At 42.1% G+C, this 24,687-nt stretch overlaps 1 protein-coding gene across 1 annotated transcript in view; it reads right to left on the reverse strand.

Moving 5' to 3' along the window:
- LOC141107519 (major histocompatibility complex class I-related gene protein-like) overlaps positions 1-20,771 on the reverse strand; it is a 45,509-nt gene extending 24,738 nt beyond the window's left edge. Inside the window, exons 1-4 of the mRNA XM_073598306.1 lie at positions 20,487-20,771; positions 19,162-19,434; positions 18,363-18,635; positions 3,953-4,051 (exon numbers count right to left, since the gene is read on the reverse strand). Coding sequence (XP_073454407.1) covers positions 3,953-4,051; positions 18,363-18,635; positions 19,162-19,434; positions 20,487-20,742 — 901 coding nt within the window. The 5' untranslated portion in view covers positions 20,743-20,771. The remainder of the gene's footprint in view (positions 1-3,952; positions 4,052-18,362; positions 18,636-19,161; positions 19,435-20,486) is intronic.
- Positions 20,772-24,687: the final 3,916 nt, after the last annotated feature.

The raw sequence follows: 24,687 nt of genomic DNA on the forward strand, positions 1-24,687 counted from the left end.
TGTTCAATCACTTGGGACAAAAAAAATGAATATTCAATGGGCTCAACATGCCTCTCAGCAAATTCCTTGGGGTGTCTACTTTCCAAAATGGGGTCATTTGTGGGGGTTTTGTACTGCCCTGCCATTTTAGCACCTCAAGAAACGACATAGGCAGTCATAAATTAAAGGCTGTGTAAATTCCAGAAAATGTACCCTAGTTTGTAGACGCTATAACTTTTGCGCAAACCAATAAATATACACTTATTGACATTTTTTTTTACCAAAGACATGTGGCCGAATACATTTTGGCCTAAATGTATGACTAAAATTGAGTTTATTGGATTTTTTTTAGAACAAAAAGTAGAAAATATCATTTTTTTTCAAAATTTTCGGTCTTTTTCCGTGTATAGCGCAAAAAATAAAAACGGCAGAGGTGATCAAATACTATCAAAAGAAAGCTCTATTTGTGGGAAGAAAAGGACGCAAATTTCGTTTGGGTACAGCATTGCATGACCGCGCAATTAGCAGTTAAAGCGACGCAGTGCCGAATTGTAAAAAGTGCTCTGGTCAGGAAGGGGGTAAAACCTTCCGGGGCTGAAGTGGTTAACTAATATATATATATATATATATATATATATATATATATACTGTATATATATATATATATACTGTATATATATATATATTTATTTTAACTTCTCTAATGCTAATAGGTGTCCCTTATTCTCAACTCAAAAAGTTGGAAGGTTTGGGCATTAGCAAAAACCTGAGCTTCTTCTGAAGGCAGCTGTAGGCAACGCTGCAGTGGCGGCCGGTGGAAACATTTTTTTGGGGGGGAGCGGCAAACAGTATGCTATCCCCTCGGTCGGTCGGTAGCACTTATCCCATCACCGGCAGCTTCCCCTGAACAGCCTCCCATTCTCCTGCTCTCCACAGGTCATCATGGTGGGGGTGGCTTCCATTTCCTCCCTCCTCCTCGGTAGCCAATCGGGGGTCTTCTCTTTTTGGCCAATCTGACGGGTCTCACACCCGCTTCTAATTGGCCGGATTGAAGATCAGTGTTTCAACTGCGAATATTCATACGCTGTTGTAACACACCTGGGTGGGATCGGAGCGCACTCTCTGTGACTGGAGCCCACCCTATCTTAAAGCCTATTAGAGCCTCTGGCCGCTGTAATGCATGCGCCCGGTGTCCTGATAGGGGGTGGTCGCGGCGGCCGTGGATAGATTTATACTATGCATGAATCTATCCATTATGCAATTAGGGGGTGGTGAGGATAGAGGGGGTGGGGCCCGGGCGCCCCTAATGGATGGGTCGCCACTACAACGTTGCAGTCACTCATCACTTCCTTGATGCCTGGAACATGCAAATACCTAAGTAATGAGTCTTTGCATGACAGCAGCACTCAAATGGAGCAGGCAGCGGCTATGCAAGCTTGTATGGCAAAGCTTGCTCCTTAGAATTTGTTAATGACAGCTCTGACACAGCTCCTTGCTCCACCAACACCACAACCATCAACTGTCTATGCCACGCAGCAGCTCTAATAAACAACCTTCAGGTAACAGATGGCCACATTACATCTTATGAAGGGAAGATCTGTAACAGAAGCAAGTATTTGGAAACAAAAAGTGGGAAAAGGAGACAAAAGTAACAACATCAAACGTCCTAAGAAAAGCCATTGCAATCACATAGGGCACCTTAAAGCGGCTGCCCTCTTTTTGTATATCTATAGAATAAAGGCAAATCCAGAGCGTGCGCATTGGCCAGGAAGATATATTGAAAAGTGTCTGGGGGATCTACTCAGCAGTATATAACTGGACCAGGAACAAGTGAGTATAGGAGGGGGAGCATTGTAATGTGGAAGTTACACTTTAACCACTTAAGCCCCGGACCATTTGGCTGGCCAAAGACCAGAGCACTTTTTGCGATTCGGCACTGCGTCACTTTAACTAACAATTGCGCGGTCGTGTGACCAAACAAAATTGATGTCCTTTTTTTCCCACAACTAGAGCTTTCTTTTGGTGGTATTTTATCACCTCTGCGGTTTTTATTTTTTGCGCTATAAACAAAAAAAGACCATTTTGAAAAAGATGCATTTTTTACTTTTTGCTATAATAAACATCCCCAAAAAATGTATTAAAAAAACCTTTTTTTCCTCAGTTTAGGCCAATACATATTCTTCTACATATTTTTGGTAAAAAAAAAAAATCGCAATAAGCTTATGGTTTGCGCAAAAGTTATAGCGTCTCCAAAATAGGGGATAGTTTTATAGGATTTTTATTAATATTTTTTTTTTACTAGTAATGGCGGCGATCAGTGACTGCGACATTATGGCGGACACGTCGGACAAATTTGACACATTTTTGGGACCATTGGCATTAATAGAGCGATCAGTGCTATTAAAAATGCATCGATTACTGTAAAAATGTCACTGGCAGTGAAGGAGTTAACACTAGGGGGCAGTCAAGGGGTTAATGTGTGTCCAAGTTTGTGTTCTAACTGAAGGGGGATGGGGACTGTGCAGGGAAGCTAACAGATCGCCTGTTCATACTCTGTATGAACAGACGATCTGTCAGTTCTCCCCTCAGAGAACCAGAAACTGTGTGTTTACACACACAGTTCCGGGCTCTCCATGTGCCCCGAGTGATCGCGGGAGCCCGGCGGTGATGGAGACTGCCGGGCACTCACACCGGCTTGGGGGGCAAGTGGGGGGGGCGCACGCGCCCCCCTAGTGGCCACAGGGCGAAGCGACATTACATAACGTCGATTCGCCCAGCCGTGCCATTCTGCCACTACAAATGCGGCGGCTGGTCGGTATGTGGTTAAAGTGATTGTAAAGTCAAAAGGCTTATTATCTTAATGCTTTATTATAAAAAGCCTTCTGTGTGCAGCAGCCCCCCTAATACTTACCTGAGATCCCTCTAGATCCAGCGATGTCGCAGGATTGTCTCGGCTGCCCAGGAATCCCCTCATCATTGGCTGAGACAGCAGCGGAGCGCCATTGGCTCCCGCTACTGTCAGTCAGCCAATGAGGAGAGAAAGGGGGCAGGGCCAGGTTGCGGCTCTGTGTCTCAATGAGTGCCCTGATAGCAAGCTGCTTACTATGGGGGGCACTCAACAGGAGGGAGGGGCCAGGAGAGCCAAAGAGGGACCCGAGAAGAATCCACTGCAACAGAGCAGGTACGTATACCATGTTTGTTATTTTTATTAAAAAAAACGAGACTTTACAATCACTTTAAGGTTTGTCTTTCATGCAAATACAAAACCTTTGTACCAATCTGAAAATAAATGTTCAGCATGTTTAAGTCTAAAGTATAAGCCCTCATGCACACAGGCTGTTAAAATAACGTTATGAAAATGCCAGTATCTTTGCAGTGATTTTTTTAAACTTTTTTCAGCTTTTTTCAGCATTTTTGTAATAGCGTTTTTGAGTGTTTTTGAGCGTTTTTCCGCGTTAGCGTTTTTTTTTTTTTTCAAATTTTTTAATTTTTTTTTTCAATGGATCAAAAACGTTAAAAAACGTTGGTGAATGACGTTTTTGAGCGTTTTTCAGCGTTAGAGCATTTTTACAGCTGAAAAACGTCTCTCAGAACCCACTGGTCCTGGGTTTTTTTTACAGCTTAAAAACGCCTATGCCACTTGCAGCTCAAAAACACCTAGGTGGGCATGAAGCCATAGACTAACATAGACAGGCCTTTTTAAGCTGCAAAAAAAGCTCAAAAAAGCAGCTGTAAAAACGTCCGTGTGAATGAGGACTAAAGAAGGTCAAACGTGCAGTGTATGTTCCCAAAGTCAATAATTATTATGAAGTCAGTCAGAGAATACTGGTTTGTGAATTTCTCTGAAATGTGACTTGCACTATAATTACCTAGCAGGTATTATTTACACACAAGATTTTTACAAATTTGACCAAGCTTCTGAATGCCTGAAGAATGCTTTGAAACAAAAAATATATATCATGCAGCAACTCACCTTGACGTTTCAGGACAAATGCAAGAACTGACACCGGCAGGAGTGGAGCCAAGGTACAGAGAATTATCTTGATGTGTAAGATTTTAGCATGGTCTGGTTCTGCAGATACAAAAGTGAGCAGGAATATGAGCAATACTGAGAGTGCCATGGAGAAAAAATAAATACATACCGGTAAGTAGAAAATAAAAACTGGGATAAGCATTACTTAGAATACACAGAAGTTAAACCAGCAAAACCTAAGCACAATCACTGCTTTGTTAGCAACTGTGACAATCTGCAATGAAATTATAAAAATATGAGCAAATTGTGTGCAATTAAATTGTACCTCAAAAAAATACTGTATATACGCATATAGTTACAGTATATGTCCCAATACCACTGCCCACGCTTTATATGTTCCCACATGTGCCAACCAAAGTTATATATAAAACAGTGCTGCGCAGTATCATGTAACAAACAATACATTTTTATTTATTTATTTATATTTTCATCTTTATTTATCAAAGTTTTCATAAACAAAAAAACAAGGGTTATGCCGCGTACACACAGTCGGACTTTTCAGCTGCAAAAGTCCGACAGCCCGTCCGACAGACTTTTGACAGACTTTCAACGGACTTTTGGCGGACTTTTGGTGGACTTTCAACAGACTTTCTAACGACCGGACTTGCCTACACACGATCACACCAAAGTCCGACGGATTTGTACGTGATGACGTACACCGGACTTAAATAAGGAAGTTGATGGCCAGTAGCCAATAGCTGCCCTAGCGTCGGTTTTTGTCCGTTGGACTAGCATACAGATGAGCGTATTTCTGGGTCCGGCGTAGTTACGACGTAAAGATTTGAAGCATGTTCCAAATCTAAAGTCCGTCAGATTTGCGACTGGAAAAGTCCGCTGAAGGTCTGGTGAAGCCCACACACGATCGGATTGTGCGCTGGATTTGGTCCGTCGGCGTCCGTCGGACAAGTCCGGTCGAAAAGTCCGACCGTGTGTACGCGGCATAAGGAAAACAAAAGAAATAGGAAAAAAAAACTCTTTTCTACTCCCGTATTCACAACAGGAGTAATAATAGAAACTTTGTTTTAATAAAACACTCCCTCTTCCTTACCCTTCCCTCTCCTATCATTAACCACCCCCCCACCCCTAACCACCCTTTCCCCCTACTCCTAGACCCTTTTAAACTCACTATATTCTTAAGTCCGTTTGAACAATTTCCATTTTTCCCATATATTGTTGTTGAAACTCTCTCTCCCACCTTCTTCAGAGAATCTGAGTCCTTCCATACTACAAACTTCATCTATTCTGTCAAACCATTCACTTATTTTTGGGCTTTCCACTACCTTCCAGTTTTTCTGAATATGCCCTCATTCACACGAGGCGGACTCCATTTCCATGGAGCCCGCCTCGGTCCGCCGGCTCAGCGGGAGATCAGTCCGTTGATCTCCGCTGAGCCGGCAGGTGACAGGTCCCTCTCTGCTCACTGAGCGGGGAGGGGCTTGCCAGGCGCTGCTGCTGCCTATGGAGGGATCGGATGAAAACGGACAGCATGTCTGTTTTCATCAGATCTCACCCGGTCCGATCCACCAGCGATGGACCTGGACGTAGGGCCATCCGTCTGCTTTTTGCGGATCGGACCGGGTTGGATGTCAGCGGATATGTCTCCGCTGACATCCGTCGCTCCATAGGCTAACATGGAGCGCCCGTTCAGGTCCGCCGTCAAAACTGACAGGCAGACCTGAACGGTCCGATCATGTGAAAGGGGCCTAAGACTCTTGGCTGCATCTATTAGATGTATCAGTATCGAATTCCTGTATTCTTTCACTGGAATATCGACTCCGTGGAATAAACAAATCCAAGGATCTTCAGGTAACTCGACACTGGTAATCTCCCCGATGATCCTCAGTATTTCCCTCCAATATGTTTTGATCTTAGGGCAACTCCACCAGATATGGGCCATAGATCCTATCTGTTTACACCAGGAATCTTCAAACTCTGGCCCTCCAGCTGTTGCGGAACTACATGTCCCATGAGGCATTGTAAAACTCTGACATTCACAGACATGACTAGGCATGATGGGAATTGTAGTTCCTGAACAACTGGAGGGCCATAGTTTGAAGACCCCTGATTTACACCCTCTCCAGCATTCCATTGTTTGCCCCTTCTGCAATTTTCCTACCATGTCTGGGGTCCTATACCACCTTGTTAAGCATTTATAATTAATTTCTATTATTCTATTATTGACAAACAATACATTTTTACAAACAATGTGTCTATATTTTTGGAAAACACTCTAAAATAAAAAAACGTCCATAAATAATATTGATACAAAATTCTTCAATTATAAATGTCTTGCCTCTTTTCACGTTTAATTGTCTATACTTATCTACCTTTTTTTCAAATAACTTTTTATTAAAAGTTTTACAGAAAACAACATACAAAACAAAAAAGAAAAAAAAAATAGTACAATAATTATTTAATGCGTCCTCACTGAATCCTGCTATCATGCAATGCCAGAATAATTACAGAGCTAAAACTGGCAACAAGAGAAAACAGGCTGGGTTCACACCTATGCGAATTGGATGAGGGTTTCTCCGGATCCAATTCTCATGGTAGGAGATTGTAACCGGCTCTCTATGGAGCCGGTTCACATATCTCCGCTGCAGCTCTGGTGCGAATTTGCACAGGAGCCCTGTGCATCTTTTGGTCCATTTAAAGCGGGATTCTGGCCAGCTAAATTTTTTTTTTTAAGTCAGCAGCTACAAACACTGTAGCTGCTGACTTTAAATAAGTAAACTTACCTGTCCTGGGTGCCCATGATGTCGGCCGCCCGAGGCTGTCCCGTCCATCGGCTCCTGGCACCGCCATCCTAGGTAAGAGAAACAGGCAGTGGGGCTTTGCGGCTTCACTGCCAGTTTCCTACTGCGCACGCGCGAGCGGCGCGGCGATCTGTTTAAGGCCCTGTGGTGTTCTGGGAACACACACAGTTCCCAGAAGACAATGGGGCCGCTCACCAAGGAGAAGAACACGCCGTGGAATAGGAAGAGGCAGATTAGGAAGACTGCCTAGCAACAAGGGTTTAGGTAAGTATAAAAAAAAAAAAAAAATTTCCAAATGTTTTTTTAAATTTTTTTTAGGATTTTTGGTGGCATTTTTTTCTCAGGGTGGCCTTCCACTTTAACCACTTCCCTACCCGCCTATAGTCATATGACATCCACAGATGGGATCTCCCATCCTGGGTGGACGTCATATGACGGCCTCGGGTCCCCGGCCACCTAGGGGGCGCGTGCGCGCCCGCCGCGTTGCTCGGGACCCGGTGCGTGTGCCCGGCGGCCACGATGGCCGCCGGGCACCCGCGATTGCCCGTTAACCGGGCCGGACCATTTTTACCAAAAATATGTAGAAGAATACATATCGGCTGAAACTGAGGAAAAATTTTTTTTTTTTTTTTTTTTAAATTGTGATATTTATTATAGCAAAAAGTAAAAACCGCAGAGGTGATCAAATACCACCAAAAGAAAGCTCTATTTGTGGGGGAAAAAAGGACGTCAATTATGTTTGGGTACAATGTCGCACGAACGCGCAATTGTCGTTTAAAGTGCGACAGCGCTGAAAACGAAAAATTGGTCTGGGAAGGAAGGGGGTGAAAATGCCCAGTATTGAAACGGTTAAGGTCCGAATTCAGCCAAAAATTTGGGCTGAAATCGGACCTAAAACGGCAAATGGGGACCAGGGTTGCCAACCGTCAGTAAATTTACTGACAGTTTGTAAAAATCAGTGATTTTTTTACAACTGTCTGTAAATATCAGGGGCTGATAATTTGTCATGCTGTGTTGACTTTTTAAGTGTAAACCTGGCAAATTGCTTTTTAGGGTTATTGTCAGGGTTTCCATATTGTGTTTATACTGTTTAAATATCAGTTGTTTTAGTTTTTAATAGGAGTTCTGTCATTTTTCCAGGTTGCCAGTAAAAAATATGCTCCATCAGTAAATTTTAAAGGTTTTTTCAGAATAAAATGCTGCGGGATGTTGGCAACCCTGACTGGGATGCATCGGACCCCTGCTGTGAGCCACCTATCACAATTTGGATAAGCAGCAAGGATGGGAAGTGTTATCATAATGGGGGATTTTAATTATCCAGACATAGACTGGGCGGAGGGAACCGCGCATTCGCCTAAGGCTCGCCAGTTCCTAAATGTCTTGCAGGACAATTTTATGGGTCAGATGGTAGACGCACCAACTGGAAATAGAAATAGAAATAGAAATAAAGAGTTACTAGATCTACTGATTACCAACAATACAGACCTGATCATGGATGTGGAAATACGGGGCAATTTAGGAAATAGTGATCACAGGTCAATTGGCTTCAGTATAAATCACACAAATAGTAAACATAAGGGAAATACAAAGACACTGAATTTCAAAAGAGCCAACTTCCCTAAACTACGAACCTTGCTAGAAGATATAAATTGGGATAAAATCTTAGGAACAAAGAACACGGAGGAGAGATAGGTTCGCTTTAAGAGAATATTAAATAAGGGCATTAGCCAGTGCATCCTATTGGGTAATAAATTTAAAAGAGTGAACTAAAATCCTGGATGACTTAACGCCAATGTAAAAATGCATATAAAAGCAAAAGAGAAGGCCTTCAAAAAATACAAGGTTGAGGGATCATCATCAGCATTCAAACTGTATAAAGAATGCAACAAGAAATGCAAGGGTCCAATTAGAGCGGCTAAGATAGAACACGAAAGACAGAGGACAGAGGAGAGCGAAAAAAATCCCAAGAAATTCTTTAAGTATGTAAACAGTAAAAAAGGAAGGACAGACCATATTGGCCCCATAAAGAATGAGGAAGGACATCTGGTTACAAAGGATGGGGAGATGGCAAAGGTATTGAATATATTCTTCTCCTCAGTCTTCATGAGGGAATCGGGGGGTCAGTAACCAAAACTGCAGTGTTTATCCTCATGACACATCACAGGAAGCACCCTCATGGCTAACAGAGAACAGAATTAGACTTGGGAAACTTAACATTAATAAATCACTGGGACCAGATGGCTTGCACCCAAGGGTGCTTAGGGAACTCAGTCAAGTAATTGCCAGACCATAGTTCCTAATTTTTACTGACAGTCTACTGACTAGAATGGTACCAGCTGATTGGAGAAAAGCCAATGTAGCACCAATATTTAAAAAGGGGCCCAAAATACATCCCTGGGAATTACAGACCAGTTAGCCTAACATCAATAGTATGCAAGCTCTTGGAGGGACTATATAAGGGACTATATATAAGATTTTAGTAATGAGAATGTATCATTAGCAGTAATCAGCATGGATTCATGAAGAATCGTTCTTGCCAAACCAATCTATTAATTAACCTTCTGTGAGGAGGTGATTTGCCGGATAAAGGAAGGCCCATAGATGTGATGTATCTGGATTTTGCAAAAGCATTTGACACAGTTCCCCATAAACGTTTACTGTACAAAATAAGGTCCGTTGGCATGGACTATAGCGTGGGTACATGTATTGACAACTAGCTACAAGGGTGAGTTCAGAGGGTGGTGATAAATGGGGAGTACTCGGAATGGTCAGGGGTGGGTAGTGGGGTTCCCCAGGGTTCTGTGCTGGGACCAATCCTGTTTAATTTGTTCATAAACGACCTGGAGGATGGGATAAACAGTTCAATCTCTGTATTTGCAGACGATACTAAGCTAAGCAGGGCAATAACTTCTCCGCAGGATGTGGAAACCTTGCAAGATCTAAACAAATTAATGGGGTGGGCAACTACATGGCAAATGAGGTTTAATGTAGAAAAATGTAAAATAATGCATTTGGGTGGCAAAAATATGAACACTAGGGGGAGAACCTCTGGGGGAATCTAGGATGGAAAAGGACCTGGGGGTCCTAGCAGATGATAGGCTCAGCAATGGCATGGTAAAGTGATAATTCTCCCACTCTACAAGACTCTGGTCTGGCCGCACCTGGAGTATGCTGTCCAGTTCTGGGCACCAGTCCTCAGGAAGGATGTACTGGAAATGGAGTGGGTACAAAGAAGGGGAACAAAGCTAATAAAGGGTCTGGAAGACATTAATTATGAATAAAGGTTGCGAGCACTGAACTTATTCTCTCTGGAGAAGAGACGCTTGAGAGGGGATATGATTTCAATTTACAAATACCATACTGGTGACCCCACAATAGGGATAAAACTTTTTTGCGGAAGGGAGTTCAACATGACACGTGATCGCTCATTAAAATTAGAAGAAAAGAGGTTTAACCTTAAACAACGTAGAGGGTTCTTTATTGTAAGAGCGGCAAGGATGTGGAATTGCCTTCCACAGGCAGTGGTCTCAGAGGGGGGCATCGATAGTTTCAAAAAACTATTAGATAAGCACCTGAACGACCGCAACATACAGGGATATGCAATTTAATACTGACATATAATCACACACATAGGTTGGACTTGATGGACTTGTATCTTTTTTCAACCTCACCTACAATGTAACATGCAGCAATAGTGTCAACCCAGCCTTAGACATCTAGAGATTATTGTGTTAGACAAAAAAAATTAGGTGCCAGGCCAAATGCTCTTGCTTAAACTATGCATTGTTAAAGTGAGGGAAATTCTTTGTACTTTAACACACATAACATGAAAAAAACTGTAAGCCATCCTATTACTTAAAATCTCGAAAATACATGTCAGATCATCAGATGAGGCTACTGGTCATTAGTCAGTGCATTCACCCAGTCTGCATTTAGCATTGTAGCAGACATAGAGATATTAACGCTATTGGGGCAATGCCAGGAGCCTGTAGCCATGGGTCCTATGTTTTATTAAACTTTAGAAGAGTACCCCGACATTTCAAAATATAGTTCTCTTTAAATAAGGTAGAGTTGACTTGCGTGCGCCAAGCTTCAAATGTGGGAGGCAAAGGGGAAACTCATTTCAGTAGAACACATTTACAGGCTATAAACAATTGTCTAAAGATAGCGGTACGAACGTTGGGTGTGTAAAGCTCTTCATCTTAAAACCCTAATATGCAGGTCAATGGATCATGAAGAAGAGCGACTTGAAATATCTGATTAATGACAGTAGTTATTTTATTCCAATAACATACTATCTTGGGGCATCTCCAAAGCATGTGTAAATGATCAACTGGGGAGTTACCACATCTAGGGCACTCTGGGCTTTCTCGACGAGACCATTTATGGAGCTTATGTGGCGTGCGGTGAGCATTGTGCATAATAAACAGTTGCAATAAAAGTTGGGTTGGAGATAAAGACACTAAGTATACATGGGTTGCCAAATTTCTCCATCTATGGCCATGATATCAGTAGACCACCCTCTTCTTCCAGGAAGTTGCAAGTTACTTTGGGAGCGAGTCAGAAGCAATCCATAGAGTGGGAAAATAAGGCCTTTTTTATCAGTAATTTTAGCTAAATGATATATAAGTGGAGTATCAATCTAATAGACGTATTCCTGGCCTGAACTGAAATGGCGTGACATAGCTGAAGATATTGAAAAAAACATGTAGATGGGATATAAAATTCATTTTGTAAATCTTTAAGAGATTTTAAAGTGATTGTAAAGTCTCTCTTTTTTTTTAATAACAAACATGTCATCCTTACCTCCTCTGTGCAGTTGGTTTTGCACAGAACAGCCTGGATCCTCCTCTTCTTGGGTCCCTATTTGCTGCTCCTGGCCCCTCCCTCCTATCGAGGTGCCCCCTCAGCCAACAGCTCTCTATGGGGGCACCCGAGCTGAGTCATGGAGTCTGAGTTCCATGTATCCATTCAGACACAAAGCCCTGCACCGGCCCCACCCCTCTCCCCTGATTGGCTGCCTGACCTTGATTGACAGCCATGGGAGGCAGTGGCGCTGCTGCTGTGTCTCAGCCAATCAGGAGGAGTGTCCTGGATGGCTTAGACATTCATGGACATCGCTGGAGAGAGATGGGGCTCAGGTAAGTATTAGGAGGTGTTGGGGAGGCTGCAACACACAGAAGGTTATTTTTTGATCTTCATGAATAGAATGCATGAAGATCAAAAACCTTCTGCCTTTACAACTCCTTTAAGTGGTCATTCAGACCTAGTTGATAGAGAAAAAGTACCCCACGAGAATGCGAATCAGCAAAACCTTGCAGTTTACCTAACTCTTCTAAGCGGTCTTTCTCCCAGATGGGGTGATAACGAGAGATACCAACATAGCCCATGATTCTCTTCATTTCGTCCCAAACCTTGGCCATAAGGATCAAGGTAGAACAAAGAAAACCCTCCAAGGGTGCGGAACTATTGTAGGCAATACAGACAAGTGACCACAAAGGCACAATTAATAAAAGTATACATTTTATTAGAAAACAGAGTAAAAACATCAAAGTGGGGAAGCAAGGAAAATGTAGCTTGAATGTATAGTATCTCACAAAAATGAGTACACCCCTCACATTTTTGTAAATATTTTATTCTTTCTTTTCATGTGACAACACTGAAGAAATGTCACTTTACATTGTAGCAAAGTAATGAGTGTACAGCTTGTATAACAGTGTAAACTTGCTGTCCCCTCAAAATAACTCAACACAGCCATTAATGTCTAAATCGCTGGCAACAAAAGTGAGTACACCCCTAAATGAAAATGTCCAAATTGGACCCAATTAGCCATTTTCCCTACCCAGTGTCAACATGGCACCTCATGGCAAAGAACTCTCTGAGAATCTGAAAAAAAGAATTGTTGCTCTATATAAAGATGGCCTAGGCTATAAGAAGATTGCCAAGACCCTGAAACTGAGCGGCAGCATGTACATGCGGGATTTATCAACCACAAAATTCTGGAAACAGAATCCAGATCCGATCCGCCTTGTGTCTCCCAGGGCCCCAGCTGAGCTCTGTAATCCATTCCAGAGCTTTTAGCTTGCCTTCTCCCCAGACCCAGACCACACCCCTCCCCTGCTCTCATTGGCTGAAGGAGAGAAGTCTGATTTTCCGGTTCAGGGGATTAGCAGCCCGGGACAGGAGCTTCTGTAACTCAGGTAAGAAACACACTGCTGTGCAAAGAGAGTTCTCTCATGTGGGAACAGATTAAAACAGGCACACTGACACTGCATCTGGCCTGCCAGCATAGAAACACAGACTCACAGACAGTCAGAAAGTTTTATAATGTAAACGATCCTAACACCTCCTGAGGGGTCCCCTCCCCCCCACCAACCTGAAATGGGGGCTGATGTTGAGAGGTACTCTGATGTGAAATGGGGAGACCCTGGTGCGAAATATGGACTCTGTCCATTGCTCTACTGACTGACAATATCCACTAAGGTGGGCTAAGTTTAGATTTTTGCAGCATCATTTGTTTTATTCTCTTGAAGTTTTCCCTACTATTAAGTTTGGCCTTGCTGGTTAATTTCTTAAATAAAGGACGCTGAACCCACGGAGATCTTTGATCTCTTTCATATTATTCAGATAGGTCTCCACTCCTCAGAGGTTGTCTGCTCTGTATTACACCGTATCATTGGGGAAAAGTGCTTACTGCGTCACCTTGTATAGGTAATTCAGTAAACTCCGGGTCCCTCCAAGGCCCATCCTGGGCACACGAGATTCCAGTTTCACCTACACAGAGTGACGAGGCAAGCATGCTGTAAAAGCAGCAGATGGTAATGAGGGGGGGCCCAGGTCAGCTTTTGCATCGGGCCACCTGGGGGGGTCAGCCTGTTAGTGCTCAGACTGCATCAAATTGGTCTGCATGTCTGTCATCCCAGAAGGAAGCCTTTAAAGATGATGCACAAGAAAGCCCGCAAACAGTTTGCTGAAGACAAGCAGACTAAGGACATGGATTACTGGAACCATGTCCTGTGGTCTGATGAGACCAAGATAAATGTATTTGGTTCAGATGGTGTCAAGCGTGTGTGGAGGCAACCAGGTGGGGAGTACAAAGACAAGTGTGTCTTGCCTACAGTCAAGCATGGTGGTGGGAGTGTCATGGTCTGGGGCTGCATGAGTGCTAACATTGGATTATGTATATTTACGATTAATTCATTATTTCAATATTTTGTTGTTATGTGAATTTATTTTGTAAAAGTGTGAATATCACTCCTTCTTCCATGTCTATAAATTCATAGTGCTTATAGGAGTGGGATATAAGTTGGAGCGATCTTTTGCATACTAAATTTAATTCACTGTGGGTTATTATGGGGTTAATTGCACAGTTGGATGAGGTGGTTTAGCCGAGCTGATTGGTTGATAAGGAAGGAGGAGGATATTTTAACTTGGTTACCGAGCCATGTCACCACCCCCTGTGATGAAGTCGGAAGTGACGAAATGCGTCAGCACGTGGCTACACGGTGAGTGTGTGTTGAAGCTGGGATGGTTTTCTGATGTCTAAGCGAATGAAGCAGTGGAGAGATCGCAGCACAGAGCCGCTCAGCATGTCTTGTACCAAGACATGCTATATTTGATGTATGTGCAATATTTATTTTAAATGGATCAATATCTTAAATGATTTTACACTATTGGAGGCTCCATTTCTCCCTCTATTTTCTACATATGGAGTGAGGCGTCTACAGCAGCTGTTCCATATAATCTTTGACCTTGTTTTCCGAACACCAGAGTGAATGGCAACATTATCTGGTGAGCTTGATTCTTAAGGGGTATTGATCTCCCATGTGTGTGTGTGTGTGTGTGTATATATATATATATATATATATATATATATATATATATATTTTATTATTGTATATTTATATACATACACATTTTTCATGATTTAAGAGTGCTACTGTGGATTATATTATATAAACACAGTTATATATTTATGTTTTTCACCTTTTGTTATGTAATAAGCAAAGTAGCCTGTGGATTAGAATACAAAAGGCTTACTCATTCGATAAATCGGTCACCCAGGCCAAAGCAATGTAGTACTTCCCACAGGTAGGGCCCTTCCACGCTATCAAACAATTTGGCAGTGATCAGCAAGAGAATGACTCTATTATCTATATTATCTGAAGGGAGCTGCTGATTATGAAATAATCTACAAGTATTAGCTGCTGTTGATCTAGTGGCAATGAATCCCGACTGATCAGGGTGCACCAATTGCTGCATGACCTTACCCAGGTAATTGGTCAACACTTGGCAAAAATGTTAATATCTGAATTTAAAAGAGATATGGGGTGGTAGGATTCTGGATACAAGCACTCTTTTCCTTGGGTATCACTATTATTCCTGCCATGTTCTTGGAATCAGGGAGATACTGAGACTTAACGACCGAGTTAAAAATCTTGAGAACTTCTGGAAAAAGGACATCCCCATAACTCTTGTAAATTTTAGAAGGAAGGCTATCTGGGCTCGGGGCTTTGTTATTGTGGGACGCTGTCACCACCTTACTATGTTCCTCGAGGGTTAGGGGGGGATTTAGCAACTGTCTATCAGCTGGTACCAGGCAAGGAAGCTTGAGGGGGTTTAAGAATTCAGTAAGTTGATGCACTTCGTACTGAACATTGCTACCATAAAGGTTGGAGTAAAAGGAGTGGAAGGCTTCTAAAATTGCATCCTTGTCTTGAGTGGGCAGCCCTGAAGTAGCAGTGTTGAAAGAGATATAGTTGGATGGAGATTGAGAACTAGCAATTACTGCCAACATATGCCCAGTGTTTTCACCATCGGCAAAATATTGGCACCTGGTAGAAAATTGCTTATTCTCCACCTTTTCAAGCAATTTTTGGTTGTAATCCATTTGAGCGTCCTTCCAAGAACAGAGAGATTGGGGGGGGGTGGAAGAGTGGACAGGTAGTTTTCCACTGTTCTACGCACCTCATCCACTAAAAAAAACTCTCCCATTCCCTACTAGATTTCTTGAACGCGCCAATCTTTTTAATCAATAATCCTCATGAATATGTTTTCATAGAATCCCAAACTGTAAGTGGCGAGGCCAACCCCTTATTACAAAAAAAAACTCTGAGAGATACCCTTTAATTATGTCACCACGTGGGAGCACTTGTAGAAAAAAGGGACTAATTTTCCAAGTTTTACGTTTAGGATCAGGATACATTAAAATTTAAGGGCCAAAGGAGAATGGTCGGAAAGGCCTCTGGTCTGATACAGGTGTGTAATATCTGAAGTATATGGCAACATAAGGTCCATGCCCAAGGCCAAATCAATCCTAGATAATGATTAATTTGAACTAGAGCAGCATGAATAGTGGCGAGTAGAAGGGTTTTGCTGTCTCCACAAATCCCGTAGTCCAATCTCTGAAATTTGGCGAAAAAAAACAAAAGTGTTACAATCTGGGTTCCCGCTGGGCATCGGTCCACACTAGGGTTATATACGGCATTGAAATCTCCTACTGCCAGGAAGGGAACCCCAGGATTATCTGCTAATAATGCAGCCATCATCCAGGTTATCTCACTGTTGTAGGGCTTTCAAACTGGAGAGACAGATGAGGCTCTTTATAGGCACTATGCAGGTGCTATTTTTAGCGCTGTAGCGCCTGTAAAGCGCCTCAGTGTGAAAGTAGCCCTAGGCCCCTTTCACACTGGGGCAGTGGGTGCGTTGGCGGTAAAGCGCTGCTATTTTTAGTGGCACTTTACCTTCAATTTCGCAGCACTATTCGGCCTCTAGTGGGGAGCTTTTACCCCCGCTAGCAGCGGAGAAAGGGTTAAAACCACCACAAAACGCTGTTGCAGCAGCACTATGCTGGAGGTATAGCCGCGCTGCCCCATTGATTTCAATGGGCAGGAGCAGTGAAGGAGCGGTGTAAACACCGCTCCTTCACCACTCCAAAGATGCTGCTAGCAGGACTTTTTTAGCATCCTGCCAGCACACCGCTCCAGCCCTCGGGCTTTCACAATGGAGAGACAGGAGCAACTCTTCACAGGAGCTATTTTTAGCACTGTAGCGCCTGTAAAGCGCTCCAGTGTGAAAGGGACCTTACAGATAGTCCAGAAACATGTGCCGCTGAGGATTAATGACGTCTGTTTCCCCTCAGGATGGAGAGCGAGACCTGGACAGGTGTTTTTCATTTCTATGCAGCCAGAGAGAAGCACTTTTAGGGGTATCAAAGAAGTGGATTTCTCCCTTCTCCACCACCCTTAGCTTAGCTGGATAAAGCATGGCATAGGAGACTTGTAGTGCCCGCAACCTACGTTTCACATCATCATCATATTGGGCCCTCAGCTTCTGAACTTCCACAGAGAAGTCCTGGTAAAAAAAAAATCTTTGATCCATTGATCTCAATTGGACCCTTAGTGAGGGCTAAGGCGAGGATGTTATCCCGGTCTTTATAGTGAAGTAACTATTAGAATGAAAGGCCTGGTGTATTGGCCAGGAGGAAGTGGGTGAGCAGGGATACGATGCACCCTTTCTACCGTGAAAAGCGGTGTAAAGTTCTGTTTATTAAAAGTATCCAGAAGTCATTGCTCAATATATGCGGTCGGATTCCTCCCCTCAATTTTTTCGGGAAAACCTAAGATCCTGACGTTATTGCGCCTTAAATGATTTTCCATATCGTCAATATGGTTAGCATGACGTTGAACCACAACATTATTGGCAGCAATATCACGTTTGACTGGATGCATTTCATCTTCCAGGGAGCTTACTCTGCCCTCCACCGCAGAAGTGTGCTCCTGCACATCATGACGAATAAGCCTCATGTCTTCCCTAAAGTGCTAAAACTGGGCAGTGAGTAATGTTAGGGATGAGTTGCAGCTTTGAATAGCTTTAAAAACATCACTTAGAGTAGGTTCTGGAGGGGTATCTTGTAAAGCTGCAGGTGTCTGATCAGCCCAGTGTCCCTCTAGTGCAGCAGGTAATGTTGTTACACCTTCCCCCTGGCCATTAGTTTGCCTGTCAGCATGGGACTCACCAGCACTTCATAGCAGAGACTGTGCTGGAGTGATCATGTTGTCTCCCACTCGGCTCCCGCACAAACCACTTCAGTCTGGCTGCAGCGTCCCTGCTCCTATCCCCAGGAGCATCGGGGGGGGGGCTTGGATCCGTGGCCTCTTTGTTCCGCTTGGCCATGGCTCTGGCCATCTGACGCCACTGCAGGGTGGACCAGGAGGCAGAGTGGGCAATGTGAAATGCAGGACACCGTGTCCGGCCATGCTCTTATACTTATCTACATTACTGAAAAAGTCAATTTACAGAGATCAATACCTCAAGCTCAGATTTCTCCCTTCCTTTTTCCCCTTCCCCCTCTGTACAGCTGGCTAACACATAGTGCCCTGGAAATCCTAGTTACCAAAGAGAAAAGTTTTTTGCAGGCTTACAAAAACTGGAGAGAAGAAAACAGGAACATAACCTGCAGCTTCTACCCAAATAAACTATCCCAGGCTTTGGCCACTGCTAAATATTTGTTGTAGTCTTTTTGGACTAGGCTTTGTACAGTAAGTCAGCTAAGTCGCAAGACAAGTATTCTTTAATAAACTAAATACACTCACCCCATTTCTTAGTGATAACATTCTCTAAACTGCTGTGGTCCACATGACAGGAGTAAGTGTCTCCTTCCTTGGTTGGCACTTCCACACTGACTCCGATCTGATAGGTGCCATCAGGATGAGGGAGAATTGGAGTCATTTCATCTGAAGGAACATCATCCTCCCCATTCCTCACCCACTTCACATCCACAGGTCGAGGGTGAAACCCGTACACCAGGCAATGAAGTCTTAGGTTTCCATTTATTCTCTGACCTTTAACAATTACCTCTGGGACAACTGAAAGTAAAATAAAAAGGAGGGATATTTATAAAGCCCTAAATGTAGCTTTATTATAAGCTTACTTGTAGGTACAAGGAATATCTCCCAAAACATACACAATGCATACTAGCACATTATGATATTACCTTGCAGGAGGATTTTTTTTTATTTTTTTGCTAAAAGTTACTACCGTTTTAACAATAATTAGTACAACTGTAAATAGCTGTCCCATTTAGACTGGATTCACACTTTTGCTCTTGCTGTGTGTCTTTAAGGTGTGCTTTTGCCATGCACTATGATGTACTGACATATGCTGACATTCCTATGAAAAACTCTTATAGCACATGTTGTCAGATGCAAAAGAAAAACAATAGCAGTCTCCTGCATTAATTCACGCGTTAAAACACATAGAAGCAAACTGTGTGAAATTCCATTCTCCTTTTAGTAACAGCAAATCAAACTTACACCCCTCAAAACTTTGGGATCCAATGGGGATTCACTTTTACATTAGAGAGTTTTGGGAAATTACAGATTTTATTCTCACCTCTTTTCTCCAGCTCTTCTCTCCCATAGCCAATGTACTTCTTGAGAGCACTCTTGCAATGTTCAGTAAGGTAGGATTTCACACCCTTACCAATGTCGCTGTCACTGTTCCATCTCTGAGCACTGATCTCTGCCTTCTGCATGCCGGGAGTCCAAAGCAAAGTGTCTTGATTAAATATCAAGAAGTCTTTCCCATCAAAGCTATACCGATAGTATCCAGTGAAGTTGTTATCATGCAATGCACAGCCATAGCTGAGCTGGAGAGTGTGGGAGCCTGTAGAGAATATAAAATATAAGGCTAGGCATCATAAAATTGTAGAGTGCAAATTTACTATTTTTTAATTAAATGAAGAAAACAACAATAACCATCCCGGAAAGTGTACAGGCAATACTATAAAATCAGGGTACTCCTAAAACATAACAATTGTACAATGTTGATTACACATATATAATTGGCATGCAAGCCAGTTTGTAAATGTTTGGCGTGAGAAATGACCTTCAAAGTATAAAGACCCATGATTTTATATTATTAATGAGTAACAACAAAATGTCTCTTCTTTTCGCAGAACAGTGCACAGAGGTCTATAGAATGTATAGTTGGGTTTGGCACCCAATATTCAATGCAGGGATGGTAGTGTTCATCACCAAAACTTTTGGTGCTGTTGGTAGTTAAGGTTTAGTGGTGATAAGAAAATAGTTAATGGACCCAAGAACTAAAGTGTGATTTATTGCAGCTCACCAGATGTGGTGACTGCAATAACTTTAATTTTTCAAGTACAGAAAAACATTTTAAGCAAGTACAGAAAACACTTGGTGATCTTGCAGAAGTATTCTTATATCCCATTCATATCTTTTGTAAATGATTTTTTCCTTTTTCCCCATGTAATGGAGATGAATAGAAAAAAATCTATTTGTACTCCAAATCAGGAAAGTAGCATGGGTGACAGCTACCAACACAGATAAAGTATAGTGAGTGAACGTAACCATGCCAAAAAAGCAAGTCACGGGATTACTAGTTAAAAATAAAGGGAAAAAGTCTGATAAAAAACAAAAAAAAAAGAAAAAAATATGCAACCACCACATTTAAAGCTGCAATATATTACATTTTGTTGTTGTTTTGGGTTTAGATACCCTTAAAGGCTGAATTTAAAAATGACTCTCTTACCAAAACTATTCCTCTTTCTAAACTAAACCCTATTTTCCCAAAAATTTACAAAACACTTAAATAGGCAGGTGGTGTAAGGTATCAAAGCTTTGCCTACAAGAGTGACCCAAGGTTTAGTCATAAAAGAAGGGTATTATAAGCTGCTGCAAGTTGTTACTTACTTCTTGTGTAGTTGAACCGACTGGCCAGGATCATTAGGTTGTCTCTAAAAACTTTCTCCCATCCTCTGCGCATAGATGTCTGCTTCTCCCAGTAATCATTGTCTTCATGCTTCTCCATCCATACTGACTTTGGAATGTTCATGCGACTTTCACTGCTGTACATGTCGATCTCCTGATCATCCACATACCCGACTGTCTCAAAGAGATACAGGCCTTCCTCAGGGTAGTACAAGCCAGTGTGATGGTAACTGAGCATATGGTCATCTAAGGAACGTACAGAATATTGTCAATGTTCAGTCTTTAAAAAAACAGGTTCAGCCCCTACCCCACTGCACATCCCCACAGCTGTCCTCTTTGCCCTCTTCTCCTACCAGCAGTGTGTGAATCCTAAATTCTGCAGAGAATAGTGCCACATACTGTAATGACATGGCATTGCTCTCTGCAACATTTTCCTGGGCTCATAGGAAGTGGGTTGAATGATGCTGGGCGTCACTCAACCCAAAAGATGACTGGTGCTGGATCCCTGGGCAGATGAGACTGTGGGGGACAGCACTCCATTTTTTCTTTTATTGCCAAAACTGGAATTGCTTTTTTGAAGTATTGCACAAAAAACAGATTGAAAGAGAAGCTGTCACTAACAAAAAGTTCCACAGTCAAAGTATCTCACTGTTATTAAACAACCATAAAGAAAAAAACTCTCCTTATGTGATACTACAGATAAAAAACAAAAACATTGCACACATATATATTACACACACAGTCATGCCCATAAGTTTACATACCCTGGCAGAATTTACGATTTCTTGGCCATTTTTCAGAGAATATGAATGATAACACAAAAGCATTTTTCACTCATGATTAGTGTTTGGCTGAAGCCATTTATTATCAATCAACTGTGTTTACTCTTTTTAAATCATAATGCAAAAACAGAAACTACCCAAATGATCCTGATCAGTTTACATACCCTGGTGATTTTGGCCTGATAACATGCCCACAAGTTGACACAAAGGGGTTGGAATGGCTATTAAAAGGTAACCATCCCCTTCTGTGATCTGTTTGCTTCTAATTAGTGTGTGTATATAAAAGGTCAATGCGTTTCTGGACTCCTGACAGACCCTTGCATCTTTCATGCAGTGCTGCACTGACGTTTCTGGATTCTGAATCATGGGGAAAGCAAAAGAATTGTCAAAGGATCTGTGGGAAAAGGTAGTTGAACTGTATAAAACAGGAAAGGGATATAAAAAGATATCCAAGGAATTGAGAATGCCAATCAGCAGTGTTCAAACTCTGATCAAGAAGTGGAAAATTAGGGGTTTTGTTGAAACCAAACCACGGTCAGGTAGACCAACTAAAATTTCAGACACAACTGCCAGGAAAATTGTTCAGGATACAAATGTCACAAAGTATCCCGCTTACAATATGCTAAACAGTACAGAGACAAGCCTCAAACCTTCTGGCACAAAGTCAGTTGGAGTGATGAGACCAAAATTTAACTTTTTGGCCACAACCATTGTAACGAGCCCCTTGCTCGCTCAGTTCCACTCTCCCGACACTCCTCCCTGGCTATAGAATCAGATTGCAGATTGCAACATCTGATTGTTCGGTCATCCAATGCTCCGGGATTAGAACTACAGCTATGTGCCGTTCTAATCCAGTTGTGTAGCTCAGAACAAACACCAGGCAGGCTGTATGTAAGTTCTACCAGGAATCTCTCTTTATTGACAGGAATACAGTCTCTTTTATACAATAAAAGAGGAGGTGCAGACCTCCTGCTCATATTACTCTAACAATAGAGCTGTAACCTAATTAACCTAATTAACATGAGCTAATTAACTAATCCCTTTAGACAGCCTAGATGACTCAGACATGACCTTTAGGCCAGACTGGCCGTCTTGTAGTTCAGAAAATCCAATCAACATTATCACAATAGCAGAGTTAATTAAACACACACAACAATGGGGATCTAATGACTCTTAGATCCCATACTAGAGACTTATTTACAATACACATTTTAGCAGACAACAGACAGGTAGCTGGAATTGATGACATTAGCATTTAACAGTAGGAGTCCCAATGGTATGAATCAGTCACTATTCTAATATGACAAATCCAGGGTCCCCAGAGTCTGTGTGTCCTGGGGGACCAGGACCCGAATAAACAGTAATACCACCTCAAAGGTCCCCAGGCATACAGCTCACAAAGAGCACCGTTCCCCCAAATGCCAGGGCCCACGATCGATCGGCAAGAGGCTAGCATTCAGTCCCCTCCAAAAGTCTCTCTCCCGGCTAGGTCTGTCACAACCATAAACACTACATTTGGAAAGGAGTCAACAAGGCCTATGATGAAAGGTACACTATTCCTACTGTGAAACACAGAGGTGGATCGCTGATATTTTGGGGATGTGTGAGCTACAAAAGGCACAGGAAATTTGGTCAAACTTGATGGCAAGATGAATGCAGTAAGTTATCAAAAAATACTGGAGGAACATTTGCATTCATCAGCGAGGAAGCTGCACATGGGATGCACTTGGAAATTCTAACATGACAATGATCCAAAACACAAGGCCAAGTCGACCTGTCATTGGCTACAGCAGAATAAAGTGAAGGTTCTGGAGTGGCCATCTCAGTCTCCTGACCTCAATATCATTGAGCCACTCTGGGGAGATCTCAAATGTGCAGTTCATGCAAGCCCAAGAATTTCCAGGAACTGGAGGCTTTTTGCCAAGAGGAATGGGCAGCTTTACCATCTGAAAATATAAAGCACCTCATCCACAAATACCACAAAAGACTTCAAGCTGTCATTGATGTTAAAGGGTGGCAATACACGGTATTAAGAACTGGGGTATGTAAACTTTTGATCAGGGTCATTTGGGTAGTTTCTGTTGCCTTTATGATTTGAAAAGAGTAAACACAGGTCCAACCTGACAGAACTGGAGAGGATCTGCAAGGAGGAATGGCAGAGGATCAACAAATCCAGGTGTGAAAAACTTGTTGCATCTTTCCCAAAAAGACTCATGGCTATATTAGATCAAAAAGGGTGCTTCTACTAAATACTGAGCAAAGGGTCTGAATACTTAGGACCATGTGATATTTCAGTATTTCTTTTTTAATAAATCTGAAAAAATGTCAACAATTCTGTGTTTTTCTGGCAATATGGGGTGCTGTGTGTACATTAATGAGGAAACAAATGAACTTAAATGATTTTAGCAAATGGCTGCAATATAACAGAGTGAAAAATTTAAGGGGGTCTGAATACTTTCCGTCCCCACTGTGTGTGTGTATATATATCTATCTATATATATATCCATGTGTGAATTTATAAATCTCACCAGTATGTGTATGTATATGTATATGTATATGTATATATATATATATATATATATATATATATATATATATTATGTATGTATATGTGTGTGTGTGTGTATATATATATATATATATATATATATATATATATATATATATATATATATATATATATATATATATACTACCGTTCAAAAGTTTGGGGTCACCCAAACAATTTTGTGTTTTCCATGAAAAGTCACACTTATTCACCACCATACGTTGTGAAATGAATAGAAAATAGAGTCAAGACATTGACAAGGTTAGAAATAATGATTTGTATTTGAAATAACATTGTTTTTACATCAAACTTTGCTTTCATCAAAGAATCCTCCTTTTGCAGCAATTACAGCATTGCACACCTTTGGCATTCTAGCTGTTAATTTATTGAGGTAAGCTGGAGAAATTGCACCCCACGCTTCTAGAAGCAGCTCCCACAAGTTGGATTGGTTGGATGGGCACTTCTGGCGTACCATACGGTCAAGCTGCTCACACAACAGCTCAATGGGGTTCAGATCTGGTGACTGTGCTGGCCACTCCATTACCGATAGAATACCAGGTGACTGCTTCTGCTGTAAATAGTTCTTGCACAATTTGGAGGTGTGTTTAGGGTCATTGTCCTGTTGTAGGATGAAATTGGCTCCAATCAAGCGCTGTCCACTGGGTATGGCATGGCGTTGCAAAATGGAGTGATAGCCTTCCTTATTCAGAATCCCTTTTACCCTGTACAAAGCTCCCACCTTACCAGCACCAAAGCAACCCCAGACCATCACATTACCTCCACCATGCTTAACAGATGGCGTCAGGCATTCTTCCAGCATCTTTTCATTTGTTCTGCGTCTCACAAACGTTCT

This window comes from Aquarana catesbeiana, linkage group LG09 (assembly GCF_042186555.1).
Source record: "Aquarana catesbeiana isolate 2022-GZ linkage group LG09, ASM4218655v1, whole genome shotgun sequence".
NCBI lineage: Eukaryota > Metazoa > Chordata > Amphibia > Anura > Ranidae > Aquarana > Aquarana catesbeiana.